General features: G+C 46.3%; 1 protein-coding gene across 2 annotated transcripts in view; it reads left to right on the forward strand.

The window, feature by feature from the left end:
* USP36 (ubiquitin specific peptidase 36) overlaps nt 1-23101 on the forward strand; it is a 726079-nt gene that overhangs the window by 217082 nt on the left and 485896 nt on the right. For both annotated transcript variants that reach the window (XM_086931077.1, XM_086931078.1), the window contains exons 7-8: nt 3015-3082; nt 3211-3281. In XM_086931077.1, coding sequence (XP_086787203.1) covers nt 3015-3082; nt 3211-3281 — 139 coding nt within the window. The remainder of the gene's footprint in view (nt 1-3014; nt 3083-3210; nt 3282-23101) is intronic.

The raw sequence follows: 23101 nt of genomic DNA on the forward strand, positions 1-23101 counted from the left end.
ATTCCACAGAAACCTTCTCGGGGGGGGGGGAAGGGGGATAATTTACAATAATAAGCGAATTCTCCCCGCACAATGACGGATGTTACATATTTAAAGAAATTACTGCAGGAGACATTTTTAAAGGGCTAAATCAATTTACAAGAGCAAAGCCCCTCGAGACGAGTTTGCACGAGCAGCCATACATAGAGCTGAACTGAAAACAAAGTAACTTCTACTCCCCTGTACGAGTGTGGGCATACGTTCAGTAGTTTTCCTGAAAAAGCTGGCATTTTAAACAGAACAAGAAATCCCTGAAAGCAGGTTTTTATATACACACTAACCGGTAGCATCTCCGCCCTTCTAGGGACTGAATCCTCGTTACTCATACTATCAAGTCCTTGGCCCGCAGACTAAGGAACCAACTTTTGTATAGCGCCGAATTGAATCATGTTGGCGCTCAGCCACTTCATGGGCAGGCAGATGTAGAAAGGAATAGACTTTACTGCCACACCATATTTATGTGGCCTTAAGCAGTAGCGGTTCTACCTCAGAGGCTGCAGTCTGATGAAACTTCTGTTTCATGCCAACTCAAACCTAACCAATCCTGCAGCTACTCTCATGTTTCTCTCTGTTTGTAACATGAGCAAAGCGTCCGAATTGGACGGAGCAGGCTAACCCAGAGCTCCTGTTGAGACTGGGAGCCTGCATGTGTAATTCCCTGGCTGTTTAACACACCTGGTATTGGTGCAGGCAGAAGTGAAAATGTCTGGTTGTCCATCGCAAAACTGCTGACCAATCCGACATGCACACTCTGCATTTTACGGTGTCATCCCTAATCCCAGCTATGCCAAACAATCAGAAAATGAGCCCCGCCCACACATTTGCTACGTACAGAATAAAATGGTAATGAGGCCATTTTATTATTTACAATGGTTGACTGCTGCGCTTGCAGCAGGTGGACAACGCTCCTTCGCCCCAAAGGAGAAACCACACTGTCTAGCACTGAAAGTTCTTCAGTCTCACCTCATAGAGAAAGAAGTTGGCTTATTCCGCACGGACAATATGACAGCTGTGTACAAAATTAGGGGTGTGGGGGCACACTATGCAACTGTCAGGCCTCTCTCTACCCATTTGGCCTTGGGCAATAGATCACAATATTCATCTTCTGGCAAGAGCAACTCAGGAGGATGCGGCAACAAATACACAAGTGGGAACTTCATCCCCAAGTTCTCCTTCCATACTTTCAGCAGTGGAGATTCCCACAAATAGTTCCATTCTCCACAGTGGACAACTCAAAATGCCCATACTTCACCTCCAGGTTCCCACACCCTCGATTCAAGAGCAATGCTCTATGAATAAATGAGTCAGGGATATTTGCCTATGCTTTTCCGCCTCTCCCTCCTTCCATTTCTGGTTCGAAAGCTCAGGCTCTATTCAAAATATTATTTGTTACCTGTTGCATCTACAGTGACCTAGTCTAGCTTACACATCTATTTGATTGCAAAACAGACATTTGTTTTTGTTCAAGGTTCCAGTAATTAAAGCCTTTATGGAGGGCCTTAAAATAGTAATGCCACCCAGAGTACCTCCTGCACCAGTTTGGAATCTGAACATTGTGCTTACAAGACTCATGCGTCAACCTTTTGAGCCATTACCCAATTGTCCATTACCGTTGCTTTCATGGAAGGTTGCCTTCCTCATTGCTATCACCTCATTAAGGAGAGTTGGTGAGCTACAAACATTAACCTTAGAGGAACCATTCTTTCAGCTTCATAAAGAGAGTAGATCTTTGCACCAACCCAAAATTCCTTCTAAAAGTGATTTCTGCTTTTCATATCTATCAATCAATCAGTTGAGCTATCTGTCTTCTTCCCTCAACCTGATTCAGTAGCAGAAAGAGCTTTTCACACACATGATGTCAGAAGAGCGTTACAAAAATCTTTTGTCCTTTCAATATAGTACAGTAAGACAAAGCAACTGTTTGTGTGCATTTGCTACACCCCACAAAGGCAATCATATCCCTAAATCTGGTATTTCAAGATAGATTGTTAAATGCGTTCAAACTTGCTTTGCTAAAGCTAAAATAACTTTATCTATACCTCCTAGAGCACTTTCCACTTATAAAACTGGAGCATCTATGGCCTTTTTAGGTAACATTCCTATAGCTGACATTTGTGAAGCGGCAACATGGTCCACACCACACACATTTACCAAACACTATGCTTTGGGAGAATACTGCCATATAGTCTATGCAAAGCATGTGTAGCTACATCACACATACCGCGACCAGATTGTTACTTAGCCAGTAAGCATATGTTCTTGGCTGTAGGTTCACATGCACCCTCCCACCTCCCCGGGCACCTGTAGTTGTAGCAGCTTTAATTTATTTACATTACGCATGGACAGCTCTTTACTACACTAACTTACTCCATTCTCACCCTCTTGCGGCAAAACAATTTAAACAATGGAGTTGATGCCTATGCACACTATCACCAAAAGGAGGCGTCCCCTTACCTTGTGACTGGGAAAGACTTCCTCAAACAAACAAAAGCAACTTGCAAGCATCCAGACCCAACACTAGATGGCAGGAGTATGCAACGCATGTGAATCTAATGCTCTATGTGCCAAGAACAGATGCTTTCTGGGTAAATAACATAATCCTTTACTGCCTTCTCGCGACCGTGCGGGAACAGTGTTGATCTTCCTGCTCCACCTCAAATTATCCCAACTCTCCAGTCCACGCAGGAGAATTCTTCCCGTGCCATTCATACACTTCTCCTCTATTGGTGGTAGTTATGAAAGATAAAGAACCTTTGAATAGTTTAAATAATGCAAACCTTCCAGTGTGTCAGGGCTTTTGGTTGCTTGCCTACTTAGTATTCTCAGTGTAGACTCCATATTGTGAAATCTTTTTACGTCTGCATGCTTGGAGTTTTCCAAAGTACCTGGTGTGGACAATGTTGATGGGGGAGGGATGTAATGGCGTTTGATCATTATCTCTGCAGCTGCTGGTATTGTCTGTTTCTGTTTGGCAGGCTGGATCGTCAAAGTCAAGCAACCACGCTTGTGCATCAGATATTTGGTGGATATCTGCGATCTCGTGGTAAGTAAATATTAACTACTGCAGCTTTGCTTTAGTCTGTTTGCTATATGCATGTGATGACAGAGCTGTTATTGTTAACTAATTATTACTTCTCTCTTTTTTTCCTTTTTTTTTTTTTTTACCCCCAGTGAAGTGCTCCCAGTGTAAAAGTGTTTCAGACACCTATGACCCGTACCTCGACATCGCACTGGAGATTCGGGTATTGATGGGGCTTTCACATCTTTCATTATGTTTGTGAATCCATTGGTTAACTGGCGGGGAGAAGCTGAGGGGTTAGGAAAGACTGCCATTTTTGGAGTGGTTATTGTTAGTCGTTTATTGGAGACTCTTAGCAAACCTACTAGGATTTATTAAACACTGAGCGGGCATCCTGACCATACTGAATTACCATTCTCAATCATCAGCTTAACTTTGATATTAATAAACATTAGAATACATATGTGAACTCTTTATGTAACCTTTCTTTTTTTTTAATTTTTATTGATTTTCAAGGACATAAAGTTGCAACATTGCAATCAATCAGACAGACCTAATGTGAATCGGCACACAGTAGTCATTTCATACAGAAGCAATTCATAACGAAAAAGAAATACCCACCCCGGTCCTGATGTTTTCTCTGGGCCTCGCTAAATAAAGCAAGCATTGCAGCCATCAACACCCCATTACTGTCAACAGCTGGGTTAGGACAGAGGGGGAATATGGTGTTAACACAGTGAAGATCCATGACCCAGTATCCACATATCGACATTGAAACATCCGGAAAGAAGTGTGTAGAAAGTGAGGGGAAGTGTTAATTAAAAGTGTGCAAAGAGGTATCCCATGCACATTGTACTCCTAGATATCTATGCCCCTGGTACTTCGTGTGTGATAGCAGGAGCTGCCGAGGGATGTGTGTTAAGTTAATTTTTTTGGGTTTCCAGATATCCCTGGGTCTGGAAGTCGAGGGGAGTAGTCTGCATAATTACTCAATTGTTCTTGACAATATGTTAGATCGGAGAGCCAATCCTTAAACTTCGGCGCTCTGTTTCTACCCCATCTGCAGGCAACACAGCGTTTAACCATCAACAAAGCAATTGACAGGAAGCGGCGGTGGGGCCGCGCTTGCAATGCTGTGTAGCCCAGTAAAGCCACTAGTGGGGTGGGCTCTAAAGAAAGTGCTGTCATCTGTTCTAGAGCCTCAAAGATCTGCCTCCAATACTCCTTCTTCACGGAGCAGTCCCATGCCAGATGGAGAAAATCTGCCCCAGTAGATCCACATCTATCACAACGGTCTGAGTCTTTAAGTTCGTACTCATACATTTTAACAGGGCAATAATATAAGCGATGCAAAAAAAATTTAAGTGTGTAATGCGGAGTCTGCTGCTGGCTGAGATCTGCTCCATTTGTAAACCGCAGTAAGCCCAATGTTCGTCTGTGAGCTCAGAACCTAATTCTGTGTTCCAGTGGACGCGAGAAGGACAAGGATCCACCTCCTGTTGTGTGTGAATGGTGTGATAGTCTGGAGATGGCATGCCTCGGGGAAGTAGCCTATAAGACCAGATGTAGAGGGCCAAAGTAGGCAGCTCCTGAGGGAACGCTGGGGAGATGGCGCATACCCTGTCTGAGCAGTACACAATGGAATACGTCTAATCTAGACGGCTGAGTATCGAGAAATATCTGCCTGCGCTATTTGAATGTCCCATTGAGATAAAGGTCCCCTCCATTTGCGATTTTCATCCGTTCAAGAAGTTTAGGAAATCCAGTCTCCTGCAGCAATGGTATGTGGGGATGATATGACAGTGGGAGTAACGTTGAGTAAAGTAAGGTACTTTGTAGTAATGTACGAATGCTGTGCCAGGCCTCAACCGTGCCATGTGATCGTTGTGTATGTTTTGGCTATTGGACGGCACAAATCATTCCCACGAGGGGGATAGGGTCTGCCAGCCATTGTTCTACTGCTACCTGCGGCATGTATGCGGGTGGGTGAAACCAAGAGTTCGAGGCATGTGGGCTGCTGAATTCATATCTGTGCATACATCGCCGCCTAGTGTTGGGTCCGGATGATTGCACATTGTTGTCCTGGAAGAGTCTTCGAAGTATCACGAGATAGGTGGCTCCTCCCCTGGACTACAGTGCGCATGGGCATCGCCTCCATCCCCAGATTGTTTTTTTCCGCCATTGGGTTCGGATGTGTTTTGGTTCCCTCTGTCGGAATCGATAGTTGTTAAACTTTTATAACTCGAGACCAAAAGGTCTTTAGGCTGAGCGTCGGTATCGTTTCGTTCGGGTTTCTTGTCTGTTTCTCAGCTCCGAACTCTTGCTACCCACCCGCGTGCTCTCGGCGCGGACGGGCCTACTCTACGCTCCAGCCATGGAACGAACTCCGTTCAAGAGGTGCCCGGTATGCACCTCCAAGTATTCACACCTCGATGTGCACCCTGTGTGCAACAAATGTTTGTCACCGGACCATGACAAGGCCAGATGTATGGCCTGCTCGAAGTTCCGGTGTAAGAAGACTCTCAAGATTCGTCGGGCCGCTAGACTCCAGGCCCAGTTATCGGCTACCCCGGCGCCCCCGCCAGACAACATCTTCAAGGAATTTGTTGAAGACGACGACGCCATACAGGTTTCGGACTCTAGTCCCGCGTCCGAGGGGGATGCCTACGACGCGGGTGATGAGGACTTTGACGAAGCCGGCGACGAGGTAGGGGACGACGATAGGGCCATTGCCACCGTGGGGGATAGCTCGGAGGAAGAGCATCCCCGAACTGACTCAGGGGTCAACCCCCTTCATGCGGTCCAGGTCGATGGATCGCCTTCGGGCCTTACCCAAGACCTCGTTACTAGTCCAACAGCCCCGCCTCCGGGCCCGGTCACGGACATTTCTGAGGCGCCACTCCCGTTAACAAAAACGAAAGTGAAGCTATCGGGATCCACTCCACCGGTTTTGAAACCGAAAGTGAAAGCTGCACTGGTGCAGAAGGCTCTGGAGGCGTCAACTTCCAAACAATTCAAGATGGCCGACTTGAAGAGCCACGCCAAAATGGCCGACCCGAAGCCCTCAGGGTCGACGCCGAAGGCGAAGTCGACCGACGCGGCTGCGTCGGCGCCGAAGATGGTCGTGGTCGATGACCCGAAGAAGGCTCAGAAGAAGCGTCAAGGCGATGCCGCGGCCCAGGCTTCGCCGGCGCCGGCCCTCGGGGACAAGGAACGTGATGTGTCGGCTCCGAAGAAGGTGCCTTTCGCCGAACCGACTCCCGACTCGGGGAGATCGCTCGAGCCGGTCAAGCCCTCTTCAGCCTTAACCAAAAAGGTCGCGGAATCCCTGCAACGGCTTCGGAAGGACACTGTGGTTCCCGAACCAGGAGATGTGGCGCCGACGCACACACCTAAGCCCGCGAAGGCGCAGACGCCTATCCGCTTTACCCTGCCGCCAAAGTCGACGCCGAAGGCTTTCACTCCGAAGCATGGGGCAGGCGTGCCCTCGAAGGAGGTATCGACGCCTAGAGCGGCATTAGTGGTGTCGAAGCCTCGGCTCCAGCCACTTGCAGAGGAAGAGCGTCGAGAGGTCATCATCGACGCCAATACTGGGAAACTGTCTCTCCTCAAAAGAAAAATCACCACGGAGCCGGTGTTGGAACATTTTCGGATTCCTCTCAAAAATAAGAAGGATTCTGCGGGTACTTCGGCCCCGATAGAGCCTATGTCTCCACAAGCCTTAGAACACTCGCCAACGCGTTCCAATGCAGGGGATGCTGACGATGAGGAGGTCGAGTACAACCATCCGGCGTACTCGGATCCGGAGGAGGAACATGAACCTTGGTCTGCCGGAGGCGACCCAGAGGACCCGCAGTCGGGTCAGGAACCGCAGCTTTTTGCGGCAAAGACCTCCGACGGAGGACTCTGCAGCCTTCAACGCTTTGATTGAAAGAGCTGCAGCTAACCATGATGTCGAGCTGCACTCAGACCCTGTGGATGTGGACTTTTTGTTTGACACTTTCTCAGTGGCTGAAAAGTCAGTCAAGACACTGTCAATGCTCAAGGGAGTGCTGAAGCACGCGACGGAGGTCTTCAAGGAGCCCACTCGGGCGCGTGTCATCAATCCTCGCATTGATAAGAAATATAAGGCAGCGCCCTCGGATCCAACATACATCAAGGGACACTTGCCACTGGACTCGTTGGTTGTATCCAACGCACGAAAGAGGGCGAACTCGCAGACCACTGGTGACGCTCCTCCCCCAGACAAAGAGTCGAAAATATTTGAGGCCTCAGGGAAACGGATTGCTGCACAGGCAGCTAATATTTGGCGAATCTCAAACACACAGGCCCTACTTGCACGCTACGATAGGGCTCATTATGACACCTTAGAATCACTACTGCAACACTTGCCTGACCAGTACAAGGAGGCAGGAGAAATGTTAATTCAGGAGGGAAAGCTCATCACAAACGCTTCCATCAAGTGTGCGCTGGACGTGGCTGATACAGCCTCCAGGGCCGTCAACACTAGCGTGTTGCTAAGAAGACACGCATGGCTTAGGATATCCGGTTTCAAACCGGATATACAAACAACCATCCTGAACCAAACAGTTAATCCTGACCACCTGTTCGGCCCAGAGGTGGATGCGACCCTGGAAAAGATGAAAAAAGATACAGACACTGCCAAGTCAATGGGGGCCCTCCAGTCTCAGCAGTTTCGGGGTGGTTCCTTTCGCCGCTCCAGTTCCAGAGGCACCTCAAGGGGTCAGGCATCGCAGTCCACACAGTATTATAAGAGTAATACCCAAACCTCTTACACCAACAAAGGTAGAGGTGGCTACAGAGGCAACAACGTCAAGGGCAGGGGCCGTGGAAACAGCTCCAGGTCCACCACCGCCAACAAGCAGTGACGTCTTGTCACTGCCCCCCGACCATACAACACCGGTCGGGGGGAGGCTCCAGCAGTTCCTGCCCGCGTGGAAATCCATCACCACGGACAGGTGGGTCAAGTCTCTTATCCAGTACGGTTACTGTCTGGAACTTACTTCCACTCCACCAAACATACCTCCAAGAAGCCGTCCTATGTCCGGCAAGCACTTGCACTTGTTGCAGCAGGAAGTTCAAGTCATGCTGCAAAAAGGGGCAATAGAGCTCGTCCCTCTGCAGGAAAGGGGAACAGGGGTTTACTCCCTGTATTTTCTAATCCCCAAAAAGGACGGATCCCTCAGGCCCATCCTGGACCTCAGGCCCCTCAACTGGTACATTCTCTCGGAGCACTTCCATATGCTCACGTTGCAGCAGGTACTCCCTCTGCTTCAGCAGGGGGACTTCCTGGCTACGCTGGATCTAAAAGATGCATACTTTCATATCCCCCTGCATCCTTCCCACAGAAAGCATCTCAGATTTACGATTCAAGACCAGCATTACCAGTTCAGGGTTCTGCCGTTCGGGGTCACCACAGCGCCAAGGGTCTTTACAAAGTGCCTGGCGACTGTGGCGGCGCATCTACGACGCCAAAACGTCCACGTCTATCCTTATCTTGACGACTGGCTCATTCAGGCAAAAACGGAACAGCAGTGCGCCGAACATGTGTCCCGCACCATTCATCTCCTGCACGATCTGGGATTCTCTCTGAAGTACCCAAAATCCCATCTCCAGCCCGCCCATGTACGGCAGTATCTGGGCGCGACGATAAACACTCTGGCAGCCACTGCGCAGCCAAATTCAGTGAGAATCGCCAGTATCCAAACGCTGATCCAACGATTCAGGCCCCAGCACTCGCTTCCAGCGAAAGTGTTCATGCAGTTGATAGGCATGATGGCCTCCTGCATCTCCATTGTCCCGCACGCGAGACTACATATGCGTCCGCTTCAGGAGTGCCTGGCACGTCAGTGGACTCAGGCTCATGGGCAGCTGACAGACCTAGTGTTGGTGAGCGGTCGGGCGTACAACTCTCTGCATTGGTGGAATCCACAAAACCTTTGCAAGGGCCGACCATTCCAGGAGCCTGTGCCACAGATTATCCTGACAACGGACGCCTCTCTCCAGGGATGGGGAGCTCATGTACTCCACTACACAGTGCAGGGACTATGGACACTACAGCAGAAGAAGATGCACATCAATGTATTGGAACTGATGGCAATCTTCCTGGCCTTGAAGGCATTCAAAGTACACCTGTGCAACAAGGTCGTGTTGATCCGGACGGACAACATGACAGCCATGTACTACATTCAGAAACAGGGAGGCACACACTCTCCGCAGCTGTCTCAGAGCATGTGGAAGTGGGCCATTCAGAGGAACATCTTCCTCATGGCAGAGCATCTCCCGGGCAAAGACAACCAGATGGCGGACCTGCTCAGCAGGCACAGCCATCAGATGCACGAGTGGGAGATACATCCATCAGTACTCCAACCGTACTTCCAAAAGTGGGGTCATCCAGAGATAGACCTGTTCGCCACAAAGGAGAACGCAAAATGCCGAAGCTTCGCCGCCAGGTTCCCACACCCGCAATCACAGGGCAATGCGATGTGGATGAACTGGTCAGGCAGATTTGCATATGCTTTTCCCCCAGCACCTCTGATACCGCTGGTGGCACGCAAGCTCAGGCAGCACTCGATGACTCTCATCCTGGTTGCTCCAACGTGGGCTCGCCAACCATGGTACACCACGTTTCTGGAACTGTCTGTGGTACCGCATCAAAGGCTTCATCTCACTCCCAGCCTTCTGACGCAGAGCCATGGCGACATTCAGCACCCAGATCCGCAACAGCTCAACCTGGCGATCTGGCTCCTGAAGTCCTAGAGTTTGGCTACCTCAATCTTCCCCCCGATTGCGTGGACATCATTCGGGAGGCAAGGAAGCCCACTACTAGAGCGTGTTATGCGGCCAAATGGAAGCGATTTGTCATCTACTGTGTCAACCACGACATTGACCCGCTGGATGCTTCCATTCAGAACATCATTTGCTACTTGTTCCACCTGTACCAATGCAATTTGGCGTATTCTTCCATCCGCATTCACTTGTCTGCTATGGCAGCATACCTTCAGAATAGGCAACACTTGTCACTTTTTAAGGTCCCTGCTATCAAGGCTTTTCTGGAAGGACTCAAAAGGGTCATTCCACCACGGACACCACCAGCTCCAGAATGGAACCTCAATGTGGTTCTTACAAGGCTGATGGGTCCTCCCTTTGAGCCACTGCACTCTTGTGAGCTTCAGTTTCTGACTTGGAAGGTTGCTTTCTTAGTAGCAATCACATCGCTACGTAGGGTTAGCGAATTGCAGGCGCTCACCATCCAAGAACCTTTCTTCCAAGTACACGCTAACAGGGTGGTGCTCCGCACCAACCCCAAATTCTTACCCAAGGTTGTATCTCAATTCCATATAAACCAAACAATTGAGTTGCCAGTGTTCTTTCAGAACCCAGAGTCACTGGCGGAGCGGATGCTCCACACCCTTGACGTGAAAAGAGCCTTAATGTACTACATTGACAGGACCAAGGATTTTCGTAAGACAAAGCAGCTTTTTGTTGCTTTTGCCTCACACCACAAGGGAAACGCTTTCTCCAAAGCTGGGATTGCTAGGTGGATTGTAAAATGCATTCAGATCTGCTACGCTAAGGCCAAGCGCACTCTCACAATCCCACCAAGAGCCCACTCCACCAGGAAGCTGGGGGCCTCTATGGCTTTCTTAGGTAATATTCCCTTAGAAGATATCTGTAGGGCAGCCACATGGTCTACCACACATACTTTCACTAAACATTACTGTGTAGACGTGCATTCCAAACAGCAAGCAGCTGTTGGTCAGGCTGTTCTCAGGACACTTTTTCAGACTGCTGCAGCTGGCACGGGCGGCCGCCAATAATGGGAGGACTGCTATGTATTCTATGCACAGATATGAATTCAGCAGCCCACATGCCTCGAACTGCAAATGCTACTTACCAGTATGCATCTGTTCTTGGCATGTAGGGCTGCTGACATTCATATCGCCCACCCTCCTCCCCGGCGCCTGTAGCAGCTGCAGTCTTCATACATATATATATATTCATATATCTGCTCGCAGCATAGGCATCACTCACATACTTCACTCATCTCTGCCAATGGCTAAAAACAATCTGGGGATGGAGGCGATGCCCATGCGCACTGTAGTCCAGGGGAGGAGCCACCTATCTCGTGATACTTCGAAGACTCTTCCAGGACAACAATGTGCAATCATCCGGACCCAACACTAGGCGGCGATCTATGCACAGATATGAATGTCAGCAGCCCTACATGCCAAGAACAGATGCATACTGGTAAGTAGCATTTGCAGTAAGCTTAGCGTGCCTGAGCGCAAGTGTAGTATAATTCAAAGTTTATGACGCCGAAGCCCCCCACGGCATAGGGCCTAGTAAGTATATTTCATTGTAAGCAGAGCTGTTCCCCCCCCCCCCCCCCCCCCCTGTTAATCTTATCATTTCGGAACGCAACGCCTTACAGAAGTGCCTACTGGGTGTTATGGAATATTAAGGAATAAGTATAGCAACTGCCGGAGAACAACCATTTTTATTACACGACTCACCATGGAAAGTGGTAAGGAGATCCATCAGGTCTCACAGCTGGTAATACGAACGACGGTTGCGCCATTATTGAAGCGCATTCATTCCTAGTGATCTCTGGATATTATTTATTTATTTATAGAGCGCACAGCTACCCCAACGGGGTGTCCCGGCAGAGATGCGTATCCCCAAGTGGCGTATATCGGAGCTACACCATTCCAGTGGGAATTTCATGGGGAATTGTTTGGCAGCGGGTGTGAAAGGGAATACTTGCGACTTTCCCCAGTTAATAGGAATCCCAGAGAGTTTTCCAAAGACAAAAAATTGTCGCAGGAGCAGGTTTATGTTGTGTTGCCGGTCCCGAACATATAGGGTGACGTCAGCATTGAGGGATATAAGTATTTGGAGCAAGTTGCAGCACAATGCCTTATGCTGGTGGTGTTGCTGAATCTCAGCCACCAGGGGTTCGATTGCAATGGCAAAGAGCAGGGGGGAAAGTGGGCACCCCTGTCTGGTTCCCCTGGTTATGGGGTAGGCTGGAGATAGTCGGCCATTGATCATGACTTTGGCGGTAGGGAGGCGGTATAGTAAATGGATCCGCGAAAGAAACAGTGGAGGGAAGCACATGCACTGTGGTACCCCTAGTAGATAATCCCATTCAACAGATTCAAACGCCTTGGTGGCGTCTGGAAAGACAGCCGCCAGGGCCAGATCAGGATCAATGTTGTGCAATGTGGAGAAAAATGTGCGTAAGTTATGCCTAGTCGAACGCCCCGGGATAAATCCTGATTGATCAGGGAGGACGAGCTTCTCCATTAGCAGGTTCAGTCTACTGGCAAGGATTTTAGCTAGAATTTTGATGTTGCAATTGATGTGGGACAGTGGTCTATACGAGTCGCAGCGGACTGATGACTTCCCAGGTTTAAGTAGGGAGATGAGTGCCTCTCTCATAGAGGGGGGATGCCTACCTTGCTCCAGGAAAACTTCCTATACCTCCCTGAGAATAGGAGTTAGTTGATCAGTGTATGCCTTGTAGTCGATGGGGAGTCTGTCTAGGCCAGGGGCCTTCCCAGACTTCATTTGCCTAATTTCTTCCCTTATTTCATCTAGTTCAAATGGGGCACACAGGAACTCCCTCTGCGAGTCCCCCAATCATCCCAGGGCGACGTCGGTGAGGTAGCTGTCAAGGTCAAGGGCATCCTGCCTGCCCGAGGTGTTCAACGTAGAGTAGTGTGCGGTAAATATGTTAAGTATATCGCTGTGTCTCTGTATAGCACTCCCCAGGACCCTTAACTTCCAGGACATAGTTAGGAAAGCTTCCGGGGAGCTTGCCTTCGCCATATCGTCTGTCTACCCAATACTTCCCTCTGAATTTTGCCTCCCGGTCTGCTGTGTTAGTGTAATCCGAGAGCTTATCGCGAAGCTTACTTTGAGCTCGTCCATCAGCTCCATGAGAAAGTCTAGTCTCTATACCTTTAAGCTCCTTCTCTAGTGTTTGTAGAGTACGCTAGATGTTCCGCAAGATACCAAAGCTCTTTGAGATACGAAACCCCCGAATTGTTACCTTGAAGGCCTCCCATATTGTTTCGACGTTCTCAATAGAACCTTCTTTCCTCTGAAAAAAATCAGCAATTTCTTGCCCTAGTTCGTCATTAAACGCTGCGTCCAGCAACGTGAGGGGCGACAGTCTCCAGATGTTTCGTGGAAGATCATATCCGGGAGGGGAGAGCTTCATTTTTACAAGAGTGATTAGAGTATGTGCGTGCTAACTGCGTGACGATCAGTACCGATGGGGCGAGGCCCCGGAAAGTGAGACAATAATCCAATCTGGCCCATGATGCGGAGTGCGCTGTGAAGTGCGTACCTTCCACAGTGTGGGGGTGCATATGACTCCTGGAATCTATCAACTCATTGTTGGTCAATACATCTTGCAGTACTTTTTACATTCTAGTGTAACGATGCGGCACTGGGTTTGACCTGTCTGCAGCGGGATTAAGGGCAACCTTGAAGCCCCCCCCCCCCTCTCCCATATTATGTGTGTGGAACCGATCTCAATGATTTTCCCCCACATCGTGGCAAAACTCCGGAGAGTCAATATTAGGGCCATAGCAGCACGCTAGGGTGATTGATTCGGGACCCAGTCTACCCCATACAATGCATTAACGACCATGCTGGTCCTGTGTTGTACCGGCTACTACAAGGGAGTGTTCTTTTTTTATAAGTATGGCTGTCCCTCTAGAATACGAGGAAGAAGAGGGGAATGTTCTGTGATCTGCCCATTTGGACGCCAAGGTGTTGTTGTGGTGTGGATTGAGATGGATTTGTTGGAGCATCACAACCTGTGCCCCATGACGATCTAGATATGCCAAGACCCTCCGCCTCTTCCTCAGATCTCCCAAACCCCTAACATTCTAGGTGAGGATGTGTAGTCGTTGAGAAGTTGATGGATTAGCCATGTGATAATGTGAAATCTAATGCTCGATGCTGTGATTTTCTTACTTCTGTAACCAGGGTAAATAAGCTAAACATAGTCTGGCTGTCACAGTATGTTGCGGGTGTTAAGGAAACGATCATAAACAGTCCCATTCCAAACCCCACCCACTGAAGCATCCCAAACATGCCAGAAAATCAGCCCCCCAGAAAAGAAAATTCCATGAACCTCAAGAAACATATGCAGACTGGTCTGCAGCAAGAGACAAAGGGGGAACGCCCTCTAAGGGGAACTCCTAGGCGCTTGCACGGTTCCTCCCCGGTCTCAAAGTAGCAGGACAAAGGAAAGACCATACTCCGAAGGCTTTCCGTACATACGTTTGTCAGCCTTCGTTCAGCACTTGCCTGACCGGTAGCATCGGGTGTCCCATTCTGTCAGATCTGTTCGTCAAGTTTGTCTGTTGCTGTGTCTGTGCAGCACCACAAACGGCATTGAAATTGTGAGGACGTGACGCTGACGACAATTAGTCTGCGGCTGTAGAAATCTTGCTTTGAGATGTATCCGGGGTGGAGGATGTGTTATTATGACGCCTTTAAGACGTTTCAGGAAGTCATCCACCTGTTGCTGGTTGGTAAAAAAGGATTGCTTACCTGCTGTGTGATTTTCAGCCGTGCCGGGTAGAGAAGGGCATAATCAATCTGGGCTTGGCGTAGCTTTTGCTTGGCAGGGTTGAACTTATGCCGTCCTTCTTGCACCGCCGTTGTGAAATCCGGATAGAGAATAAACTTGTTTCCTTCTAAGCGAGTTGGCGTTTCTTCCGCGCCATCTTGAGAGCAGCATCACTGTTGCGATAATTTAAGAGCCGGGCAATTTTAGGACGCGACGTGCATCCTGGGGGTGGTTGGGACCAAGAGTTCGATGTGCCCTTTCGACAATGAATTGGGAGGAAAAGGATGCGGCCGAAAAGTGTCTTTCAGAAATCTTTTTGTATGTATTCTTCCATTCTGCCTGTGTTGGAACTCTCTGCCAAGAATGCGTATATCATTCCTCCGAGCGCTCTTCAAGGTCTTCGTTTTTTGCGGCAATGATTTTAAGCAACTTTTCCATCTGCGCCACATGAGTCTGAATGTTGGAGGTGCTGGCTTCCAATTCCAAAACGCGGCGCTCAGTTTCTTTGATGCGTTCATCGTGTCCGTCCAGCTTATGGACTATGGCATCCATCCGGTTGGTCATTGCGTCCATTTTTTAGGTCTCTGCGTGGGCTGCGCACATGCGCAGTCTCGCTGGCGAGATTTAATGATTTAGAGGGCTTTCAGTATCGGGCTTTAAGCCCCGCCCCTCTTTCCCATTGGCCAGCGTCACAGTTTGTGCTAAACGGTGGCCAGCCTTTGTGTAGTGTAGTTCCTGTATTCCCAATCGGCTCTGCGCATTGAAATAAAATATGCTGTAGTTTAGACGTAGGACTGAGGTCTACTAGGTCTCTACCGAATATGTTAAACTTAATAGTGAGTGCCAGCTAGCTCAGAGGTCACCAGAAACTTTATCGAATTCCCAAGAAGGGATTAGTTTCTGACAACCGCATAAACATGACCACTTTGTTTCCCAAGAATAAGAAATCAAATCTCTAGAGTCGCGGAAACAATAGATAACTATTTTACTCAGTCAATCGTGCATGCTTCGTTTCTCCAGAGATGCAGAGGAATAGAGAGACGGCATTTTCAATAAAAGTATTTATTGAACAGTCTTCTTTCTCAAGCATTGGAAATGAACTGCTACAATCGTAATACAGGTTATAAAGTACAATGCATATATTACGAGCAGTATTATAAAGTAGTACTGTAAAAGCATGATATGGTTTCTAAGCCATAAAGTGCATAAAACGTATAAAATACATACAGTAATAAATGACTAAAAGTACTCAACTGGTGCTTCTAAAATACGCCTACCCCGGTGTACCTAACCTGAGTCTAGTACTAGGGAGGAAGTAAGTGAGGAGTAGCCTAAGTTTAGTAGTTCTCTGCCAGGAATCTATTCCAAGAATTCTCTAAGCGGTCTAATCAGCTCCGTACCTTGGTTTTAGAATGAAGGAGGTCTTGTATCTCTCTCTCAGGACTCGAGTTCCCAGATACACGCAAGGGTAAGCCGGAAACACTGGAGCTGGATTTCTTGGCAAGAGAAAAGACAGCATCTCTCTGTGCGTCAGCTGGAGTGTCGGCTTCCTTCAGCACTTGCTGCTGCAGGGCGTCGGGCAAGTAGATAGTCTATCTGCTCCAAACCACTGTGTGTTTGACTGGGCAAACCTGGGCATATTTATACTTTGAAGGTGCCGAGTTTGACGCACGTTTGGACTTAATATCGTCACTCAAAGGCTAAATTCTTGGAAAACACCAGGAGTTCTTGGAGAACTTAATATTCAAGCAGGGGGAAGTTCCTAGCTGATGAAGGCGGGTTGTTAATTTTCGAAACCTAGTGGAAGTAGCCATGCCGTATTTGGGCTGTATGGTTTAGACCAAATAGGGTAGCGATTTCTATGCCTATATAAGGATATGATAAAGTATTCCTATATAAGGGCATAAATCGGGAAAATTACACTAGGGGCCTAGATTCGATTACAATACCCACTCCACGATCTTAAGTTCAATTAAGCTAACCTAATAAGCACTGAACATATCTAAAGCTAGTGTTTACAATCCCACCCCAAAATACATAAAAATGCACTTGAAATGGTTTGTACATGATAAAAATATTGAGCATTTCTACAGTATGCATTTTAAGGAAGTGATGACGTTCTAAGCATATAGTATGGTATCTGAATATGCAAACTGAATGAATCATGAATTTACATTTATGAAAATGGCTCTTAAATACAGACCATTTCATAACATATCATGTCAATGGTTATATGAGGACAAAGCCAAATATATTCTCTAGGCAGTGTTCAAAAGGGAAAAATAATTTCTTGTTCTCTAAGAATAGTTCTACTTTTAGCAGATTTAGTCTGTGCCAAAAAAGTTCAATAATTTTGGAGAGAAAAAATTTGAATGGTTGTGAAAAACAGAGTCCCAAAGTTAAATTTCTTTGTTTTGAAAAATTGAAGGTCGAATCTCAGAGTTCAGGGAACGCTGTGTGCATAAATCAAAAGTTATTCACGGTGTCAAGAGAACATTAGATCATCAAGGCTGGCAAAGAAATAGCCTACCCCAGTAGGTGAAAGTGGAACCACTTGATCAAGCAGATAAAATGTGCACAGATGAGAAGCATTGCCGTCAGCGCCAGGTGCCGCATTAGCAGTGCTCAAATCAGATAGTACCTGTGTGCCTGTTGATTCTCGTATCTCAACCTCAGTTAGACTTAATAGTGAGATCTTAACGAATGCCGTCATCAGGATTGGTAGCCGTTGGGGACAACACGATGAATGAGCCGTTACAGGACCTAGCAAGGCGTCTACATCCGATGGCAGGACTGATGGGAGTGTAAGACATATGTCCAACACGCATTCCTCTCCGCAAAGCAGGCATCGTAGAACAGGTAAGATGCAATCTTGCCAGATTGGTCTGAACGATAGAAACCAGGTAGTGTTCCGATCACTTAAACGAGCCAAGCCAAGAATCTGTGAAATTCTTTCACGATACCTCATTGCAAGGAGGGTCCCTTCCATGTTGGTCTGGGTATCGTTGGTTGCTGGACTTGCCATATCGGAGCAGAAGGAATAAAAATAGAATTCCTGCTACGAGTCCCAAGATGAGAGGCAGGCCGCTGAACAGAGTGCACAAAATTTGGAAAAATGCAGAGGACTGCTTCAAATGGTGTTAACAGTCCTGAAAAAAACGTCTTAAATACATGTGCAATGCCACTAGTATCAGACTTGTTTAAGTTTTGACTTAAAATTTCTGCGAAATGTACTGGGCAGTTTGTTGATAATAATGCATGTATCTCTGCAGATGTCCTCGCAACTTGCAGATCATTTGTTTCTTTAGACGAGGTTAGTGGCACAGACTTTTGCAAAAGAATGGCTTTTATTCTGCTTAAAGTATCAATTCGTATAGAAGAGATATTCAGTGAAGGCCATAATGTAGTCCCACTGTCTGTCTTTTGAGTTGGATACAATACTTGCATACAAGTGACCAAGGACGACACACTAACAAGATAAAGTTTTCCTGGCATCATGCCACAGCAGCTGTGATCATTCAACATAACGTAACTGCCATTGGATAGTTGCCTGAAAATGTGTTCTATCACAGTCGAGGGAGTACCGTGCAGGTGGTAAGCGAGGTTATTTGCAGAACCGTTGCAGGCTTCGTGTAAATTAATACCTTTGCACAAAAGTGTACCACTTAGTGAGTTTTTAAAAATGTTTCCACTAAGGAATACCTCTATTCCCTTGTTCCAACATTTGTGTGTGTAAGGTAAAGTCCATGTCGACTTTACCCAACCTTTCATACAGGTCCGCTTGCATATGCTGTAGACCATACCGAAATTGGAAAATCGTCACTGGTATCATTTTGGTGCCATGAATTATCCATTTAATGACTGGTTTCTCAGAAACTGTCAATGGTAATCTTTCCATTTTTTTACTGCTCAGCACCGTATAGTCTGCTCCTCTTTGTGCCAAAGAGATTTGTTTATTTATAAGGTTAAATACAGCAAACAATGACGTTGTGTTGATTAGACGCCATGGCACGGACGTAGCCTGAACAAAAGTTTTGCAACGTCCAGCCTAACTGCATTATAGAACGTAATTGAGACTGGCCATGTTGTAACATTAGCAAGTTCTGTTCCATTATGTCAATTGCAGAGGATACAATGCTGTCCAAAGAATATATTCTGGAGGACAGAGTCGTTAACCCATTGTCCACTACAGAGAGAGCTTTCTCTAAATTAATACGCTCAATTTCTCGTATTCTTTCTGCAGTTTCCATTTGCGTTATTTTCCAAGCTTCTTTGTACGCAGCTTATATACCGGCGTATATAAAATGTTTTTGCTGTGGTTTGTGAGGCCCCATTAAGAAATCTCGCAAATTATTGCTTTCGTTAAGTAAAGATAAGTGTTGTTTGATTTACGGAAGTGTGGATGTCTTTAGCCACTCCAGGCATAGCTTTCCTACACTATATGTTGTTACTATCCCTGGATGGTGTGTCTGTGAGTATCTTTGATCTGGCCTGTTCAGTTTTAACCCCTGTGTTTTGTTCAGGACTCTATCATGAGTTATTGGTGTCTGTGGGCCAGATGAACCATTTTTTCCAATCAGGATTAGTTCTGTTTTGTGTTAAAATAAATGGTATGTCTACCTCCTTTTCTGTTGTCATTACTTTCAGAAGTGGGTTTAGGTAAAGACGGGTTATTCAAATCTTTTATCTTAGCCAGGCCAAGACAAGAAGTCTGTTAAACAGTATTGTTTAAAAACATTATTTGTTCTGGTATAATGCAGGCTCTGAACAAGGCCTCTAAACCTTGTACCTGCCATTCTTTCGTGCCCCAGACAGTTTTTGTCTCAATGTTGTCTTTCCAAAAGTCAAAACCTAATGTAGACAGCTGAGCATGAAAGTTTGCAGAATAAATTTGTTTAGTGTTGGTCAACATTGTTTTCATTCCTGTCTTATTTACATTTTTAAAATAAAATGTTTCTGGATTAGTGACATGAAACCCTGAGAAGTAGGAAAGCTTTTCATGAAATGTTTTTGAGCTGCCTTTTGGTGGCGTGGGACAATGTTCCCATTGATTATATGTAAAGACATTCCTAGGACTTGCAGATTTGTGCAAATAGTGGTGACCATAGTGATTGAAACAATACATTTGTTCATAGTCTGATGACCCTTATAAATAGTCACGTTCAGTAAATTTTACAGTTATTTTTAAATCTGACATCATATTATTAATAGTCTCAAAGTCCCAATCATCAGAAAATGTGCTGTTTGATACAAAGTCACTTAAAAAAACCTTGAACTGGTGTGGAATCTTCAGCAGCTCCATTGGGCCATAGATGTCAGTCAGTTCTATCCCATACTATACCACCAGGTGTAGGAACGGCTGTGATGTTCACTGACGACAGGTCTCTTTTTTCACGATGGGATGATTTGTGAGGTTTTAGGACCAAGTTGATTTTCTGACTTGCTGTGTCCATTGTACTGTATTTTCCATCTATCGTTTGTCCCAAGCTTAACACTAAAATCAGCCAGAGCAGGAGAAAAAATACACCCAAACCAATCCAAAATTCAATCCATGGTGAAACCAGATATATTTTCTCCAGTTGATGAAACAGTTCTGTTGTTTTTTCTTTAAGAGTTTTCTTTGCTGGCCTTTCTTCGGGTTCACTGGCATCCTCAGAGAATGTATCAAAGTTGATAGAATAGCCAGAGGCAGTTCTGTCAATTGTTGGAATTGCATCCGGATTGTTATTAATCTTTGGAGTTGCTTCTTCCTTTGTCATATTGGTATAGTCAGAGGCTACATCAATGTAGACAGGTGTTTCTTGACGAACTGATATATGGATCTCAAGAGGTACGAGTTCCATGTTTTTGTTGCATACTCCTTTTCTTACTGCAGGTTTATCAAATGTGATAGGTTTTTCAGTCTGAACCTCTTGGATAGTAGCAAAATTTGGTCTTCTGCTACATCTTGGGAGTCCCCTGGGCCTACTACATATTATTGGCCACATGATTGTGGTTAGACCAGGTCAATGGACACGACTCGGTTCTCCTTTTTACCAGCAAGGGACGGTAGTACTACTTATCTTGTACCTTGGATTGCTAAAACAGGTACTGCTTTTCTGTAAGAAGGCCCAAATTCCTTCTTCACCGCTATCTTTTCCCTGACTAGATCCCCAATCTATCTTTGGAATCCAGACAGTTTTGCTGGAACAGGTGGTTTTTCTTCAGTGGCTGTTGGATTTTGTGTTGTGTTACTCAGACTTCTTCTTGTTTCATTTAGGTCCTGTAAAACAGCCAAACGATCTTTGACCTCAAAGGGTTTTTGTTCCACCACTGAAGTTTGACAATCTAGGTCTGCGATTATCATTCTAGTACCAAACAGTAATTCATAAGGAGTGCTTCCCCCCAGAGAATTTCTTGGCAGATTGTTAAGACTACGTTGGACACTTATTAAGTGTTTGACCCACCAATCACCCGAACCTAATACCTTAGCTGTTATGGATTGCTTTATGTCACGGTTTTTTCTTTCCACTACTGCATTACCCTCAGGATGGAAGGGACTAGAATACCGCAATGCAACGCCCAAGCTAACCATAGCCTCTTTATAAGCTCAAGAGCTAAACGCAAGACCCTGGTCAGAATGTAGCGTGCCGATTGCGTATGTGCCGATAAAGACTCGCAAATCCTTTATAATAGTTCTGTTGTCAGCCAAGCGCTAGGGCCATAACGAAATAAATCTTGTCCTAGTAGTTGTGGGACCGCATCTGTCTGTAGGAACTTCTGTGTGTAGATAGCCGAATGCTGTCTAACAGTGGTATCTGAACTGGGCTGGCTACACTGTAGTCAGCTATTTGGTGGTTGTTAAAGCTATGATAGCTGTAGCAGGTATCACAGTTTATTCCAAATTCGTAAACTTGGATGCTCATTCCTGGCCACCAGTACATCTCTTCTAACTATAAGAGATTTCAAGATCCTTTGTGTCAGACCCTCTCCCATGTGTGCTTCTTGAACCAAGTAAGCTCTCCACTTCCTGTTTGGAAATACTATGTCCCCCACTCCAGGAATTCGAGCAAAAGGAACGGAGTTTGCATCAATTATGTATGTATATGTGAGTGGATAATTTAGAGGTAACACTGCATGATTGCCTTCCATTGAGGCTTTTACTGCTAGTAAGGTTTCACCATCTAACTTTTTTCGCACAAGTGATTGTAGCTACAGAAGCCGCTTGTACAGCTGCCTTCGCAGCTTCATCAGCCAATGAATTCCCTGCAACGTGAACGCCATCACGCTGATGACTCGGTGTATAATTCATGTGAGTCTTTTGTAGTTCTTTCTGTAAAAGAACTACTTGTTCCCAAAGCATGTTATGCTTGATTGTGCCACCCTTTGAATTTTTTAACCCATTTTTAACCCAGTTCTGCAAATTTTCGTTGTAAGATTCAACGCAGAAATACGAATCGCACATTAAAAGTGTGGGGTATTCGCGATCGATATTTTCAAGCGCCATCTTGAAAGCCTGTAGTTTAGCTCGCTGAGCTGTACAGTCCCCGAGTGATTGAGTTTTTGAGACCCTAGGTCTGAATTTGCCTTTGCGCCAGCGACCTTTAACGATCGCGCACGCAGCACTATGGGCTTGTTGACCTCCAATTGCGGGTTGTGCTGATCCATCTGTATATATTATACATCCGTAATGTTCAAGAGGCAGAATTTCGGTCGGCAGAGGACATTCGTGTTCGTATTGGAGAAATTCTTGTGTTTTCAAGTTGGGGTCAAAAACGTATTCAACGTCTGTTGCAGCAAGAGAGTTAACCCATTGTATCCATCTTGGATGTAAAGCTTTTGCATTTGGAATGCTTGCTTTTGTCACTGCCTCTAAGGCAGGTACAGGTGTAACGATCATTATGCGTTTACCCTGCGCGAGAGCTCTCTTTTTCTACTGCACTTTGAACCGCTGTCACAATTTTCTCAGTAGAAGTGAACTTCATTTGAGCTTGTGTGTACAGGTGGGATTTGTATGTTATTGGTGCCGTTTCTCTCTCATTAAAGGTCAGGTACGTGAATCCGCATCTCCTTCGGATGATTCGGATCACAAGATTGCGCACGTTTTTGTGTGTCTGTAACTGTGTTTCTGCTAACATGTCTGTTTAGACTGAACACAGAATTTCTGTGTGTGTTTGAGTCCAATTAGTTGGTTTGAAATCCGGTTTGATTAGTTCGTAGAGAGGTTTAACCCTTTCTGCGTAAGTTCTTCCAAAATTCAGGAAACTAGAATGGACTGTAAGTTTTTCAGCGTTCTTGGAGTTTGGAGCAGCGCTCATTTTTCTAAAAAGTTTGCTGCCAGGCTTTTGCCTTCACTTGAGAACTCGTATCCATTGAGATGGGCAATTTGTGATCTCTTAAAAATGAATTTATACCCTTCAGAGGCGAACCCAAGTATTATGGTGTTCACT

Source organism: Lissotriton vulgaris, chromosome 7 (genome assembly GCF_964263255.1).
Source record: "Lissotriton vulgaris chromosome 7, aLisVul1.2, whole genome shotgun sequence".
NCBI classification, from domain to species: Eukaryota; Metazoa; Chordata; class Amphibia; order Caudata; family Salamandridae; genus Lissotriton; species Lissotriton vulgaris.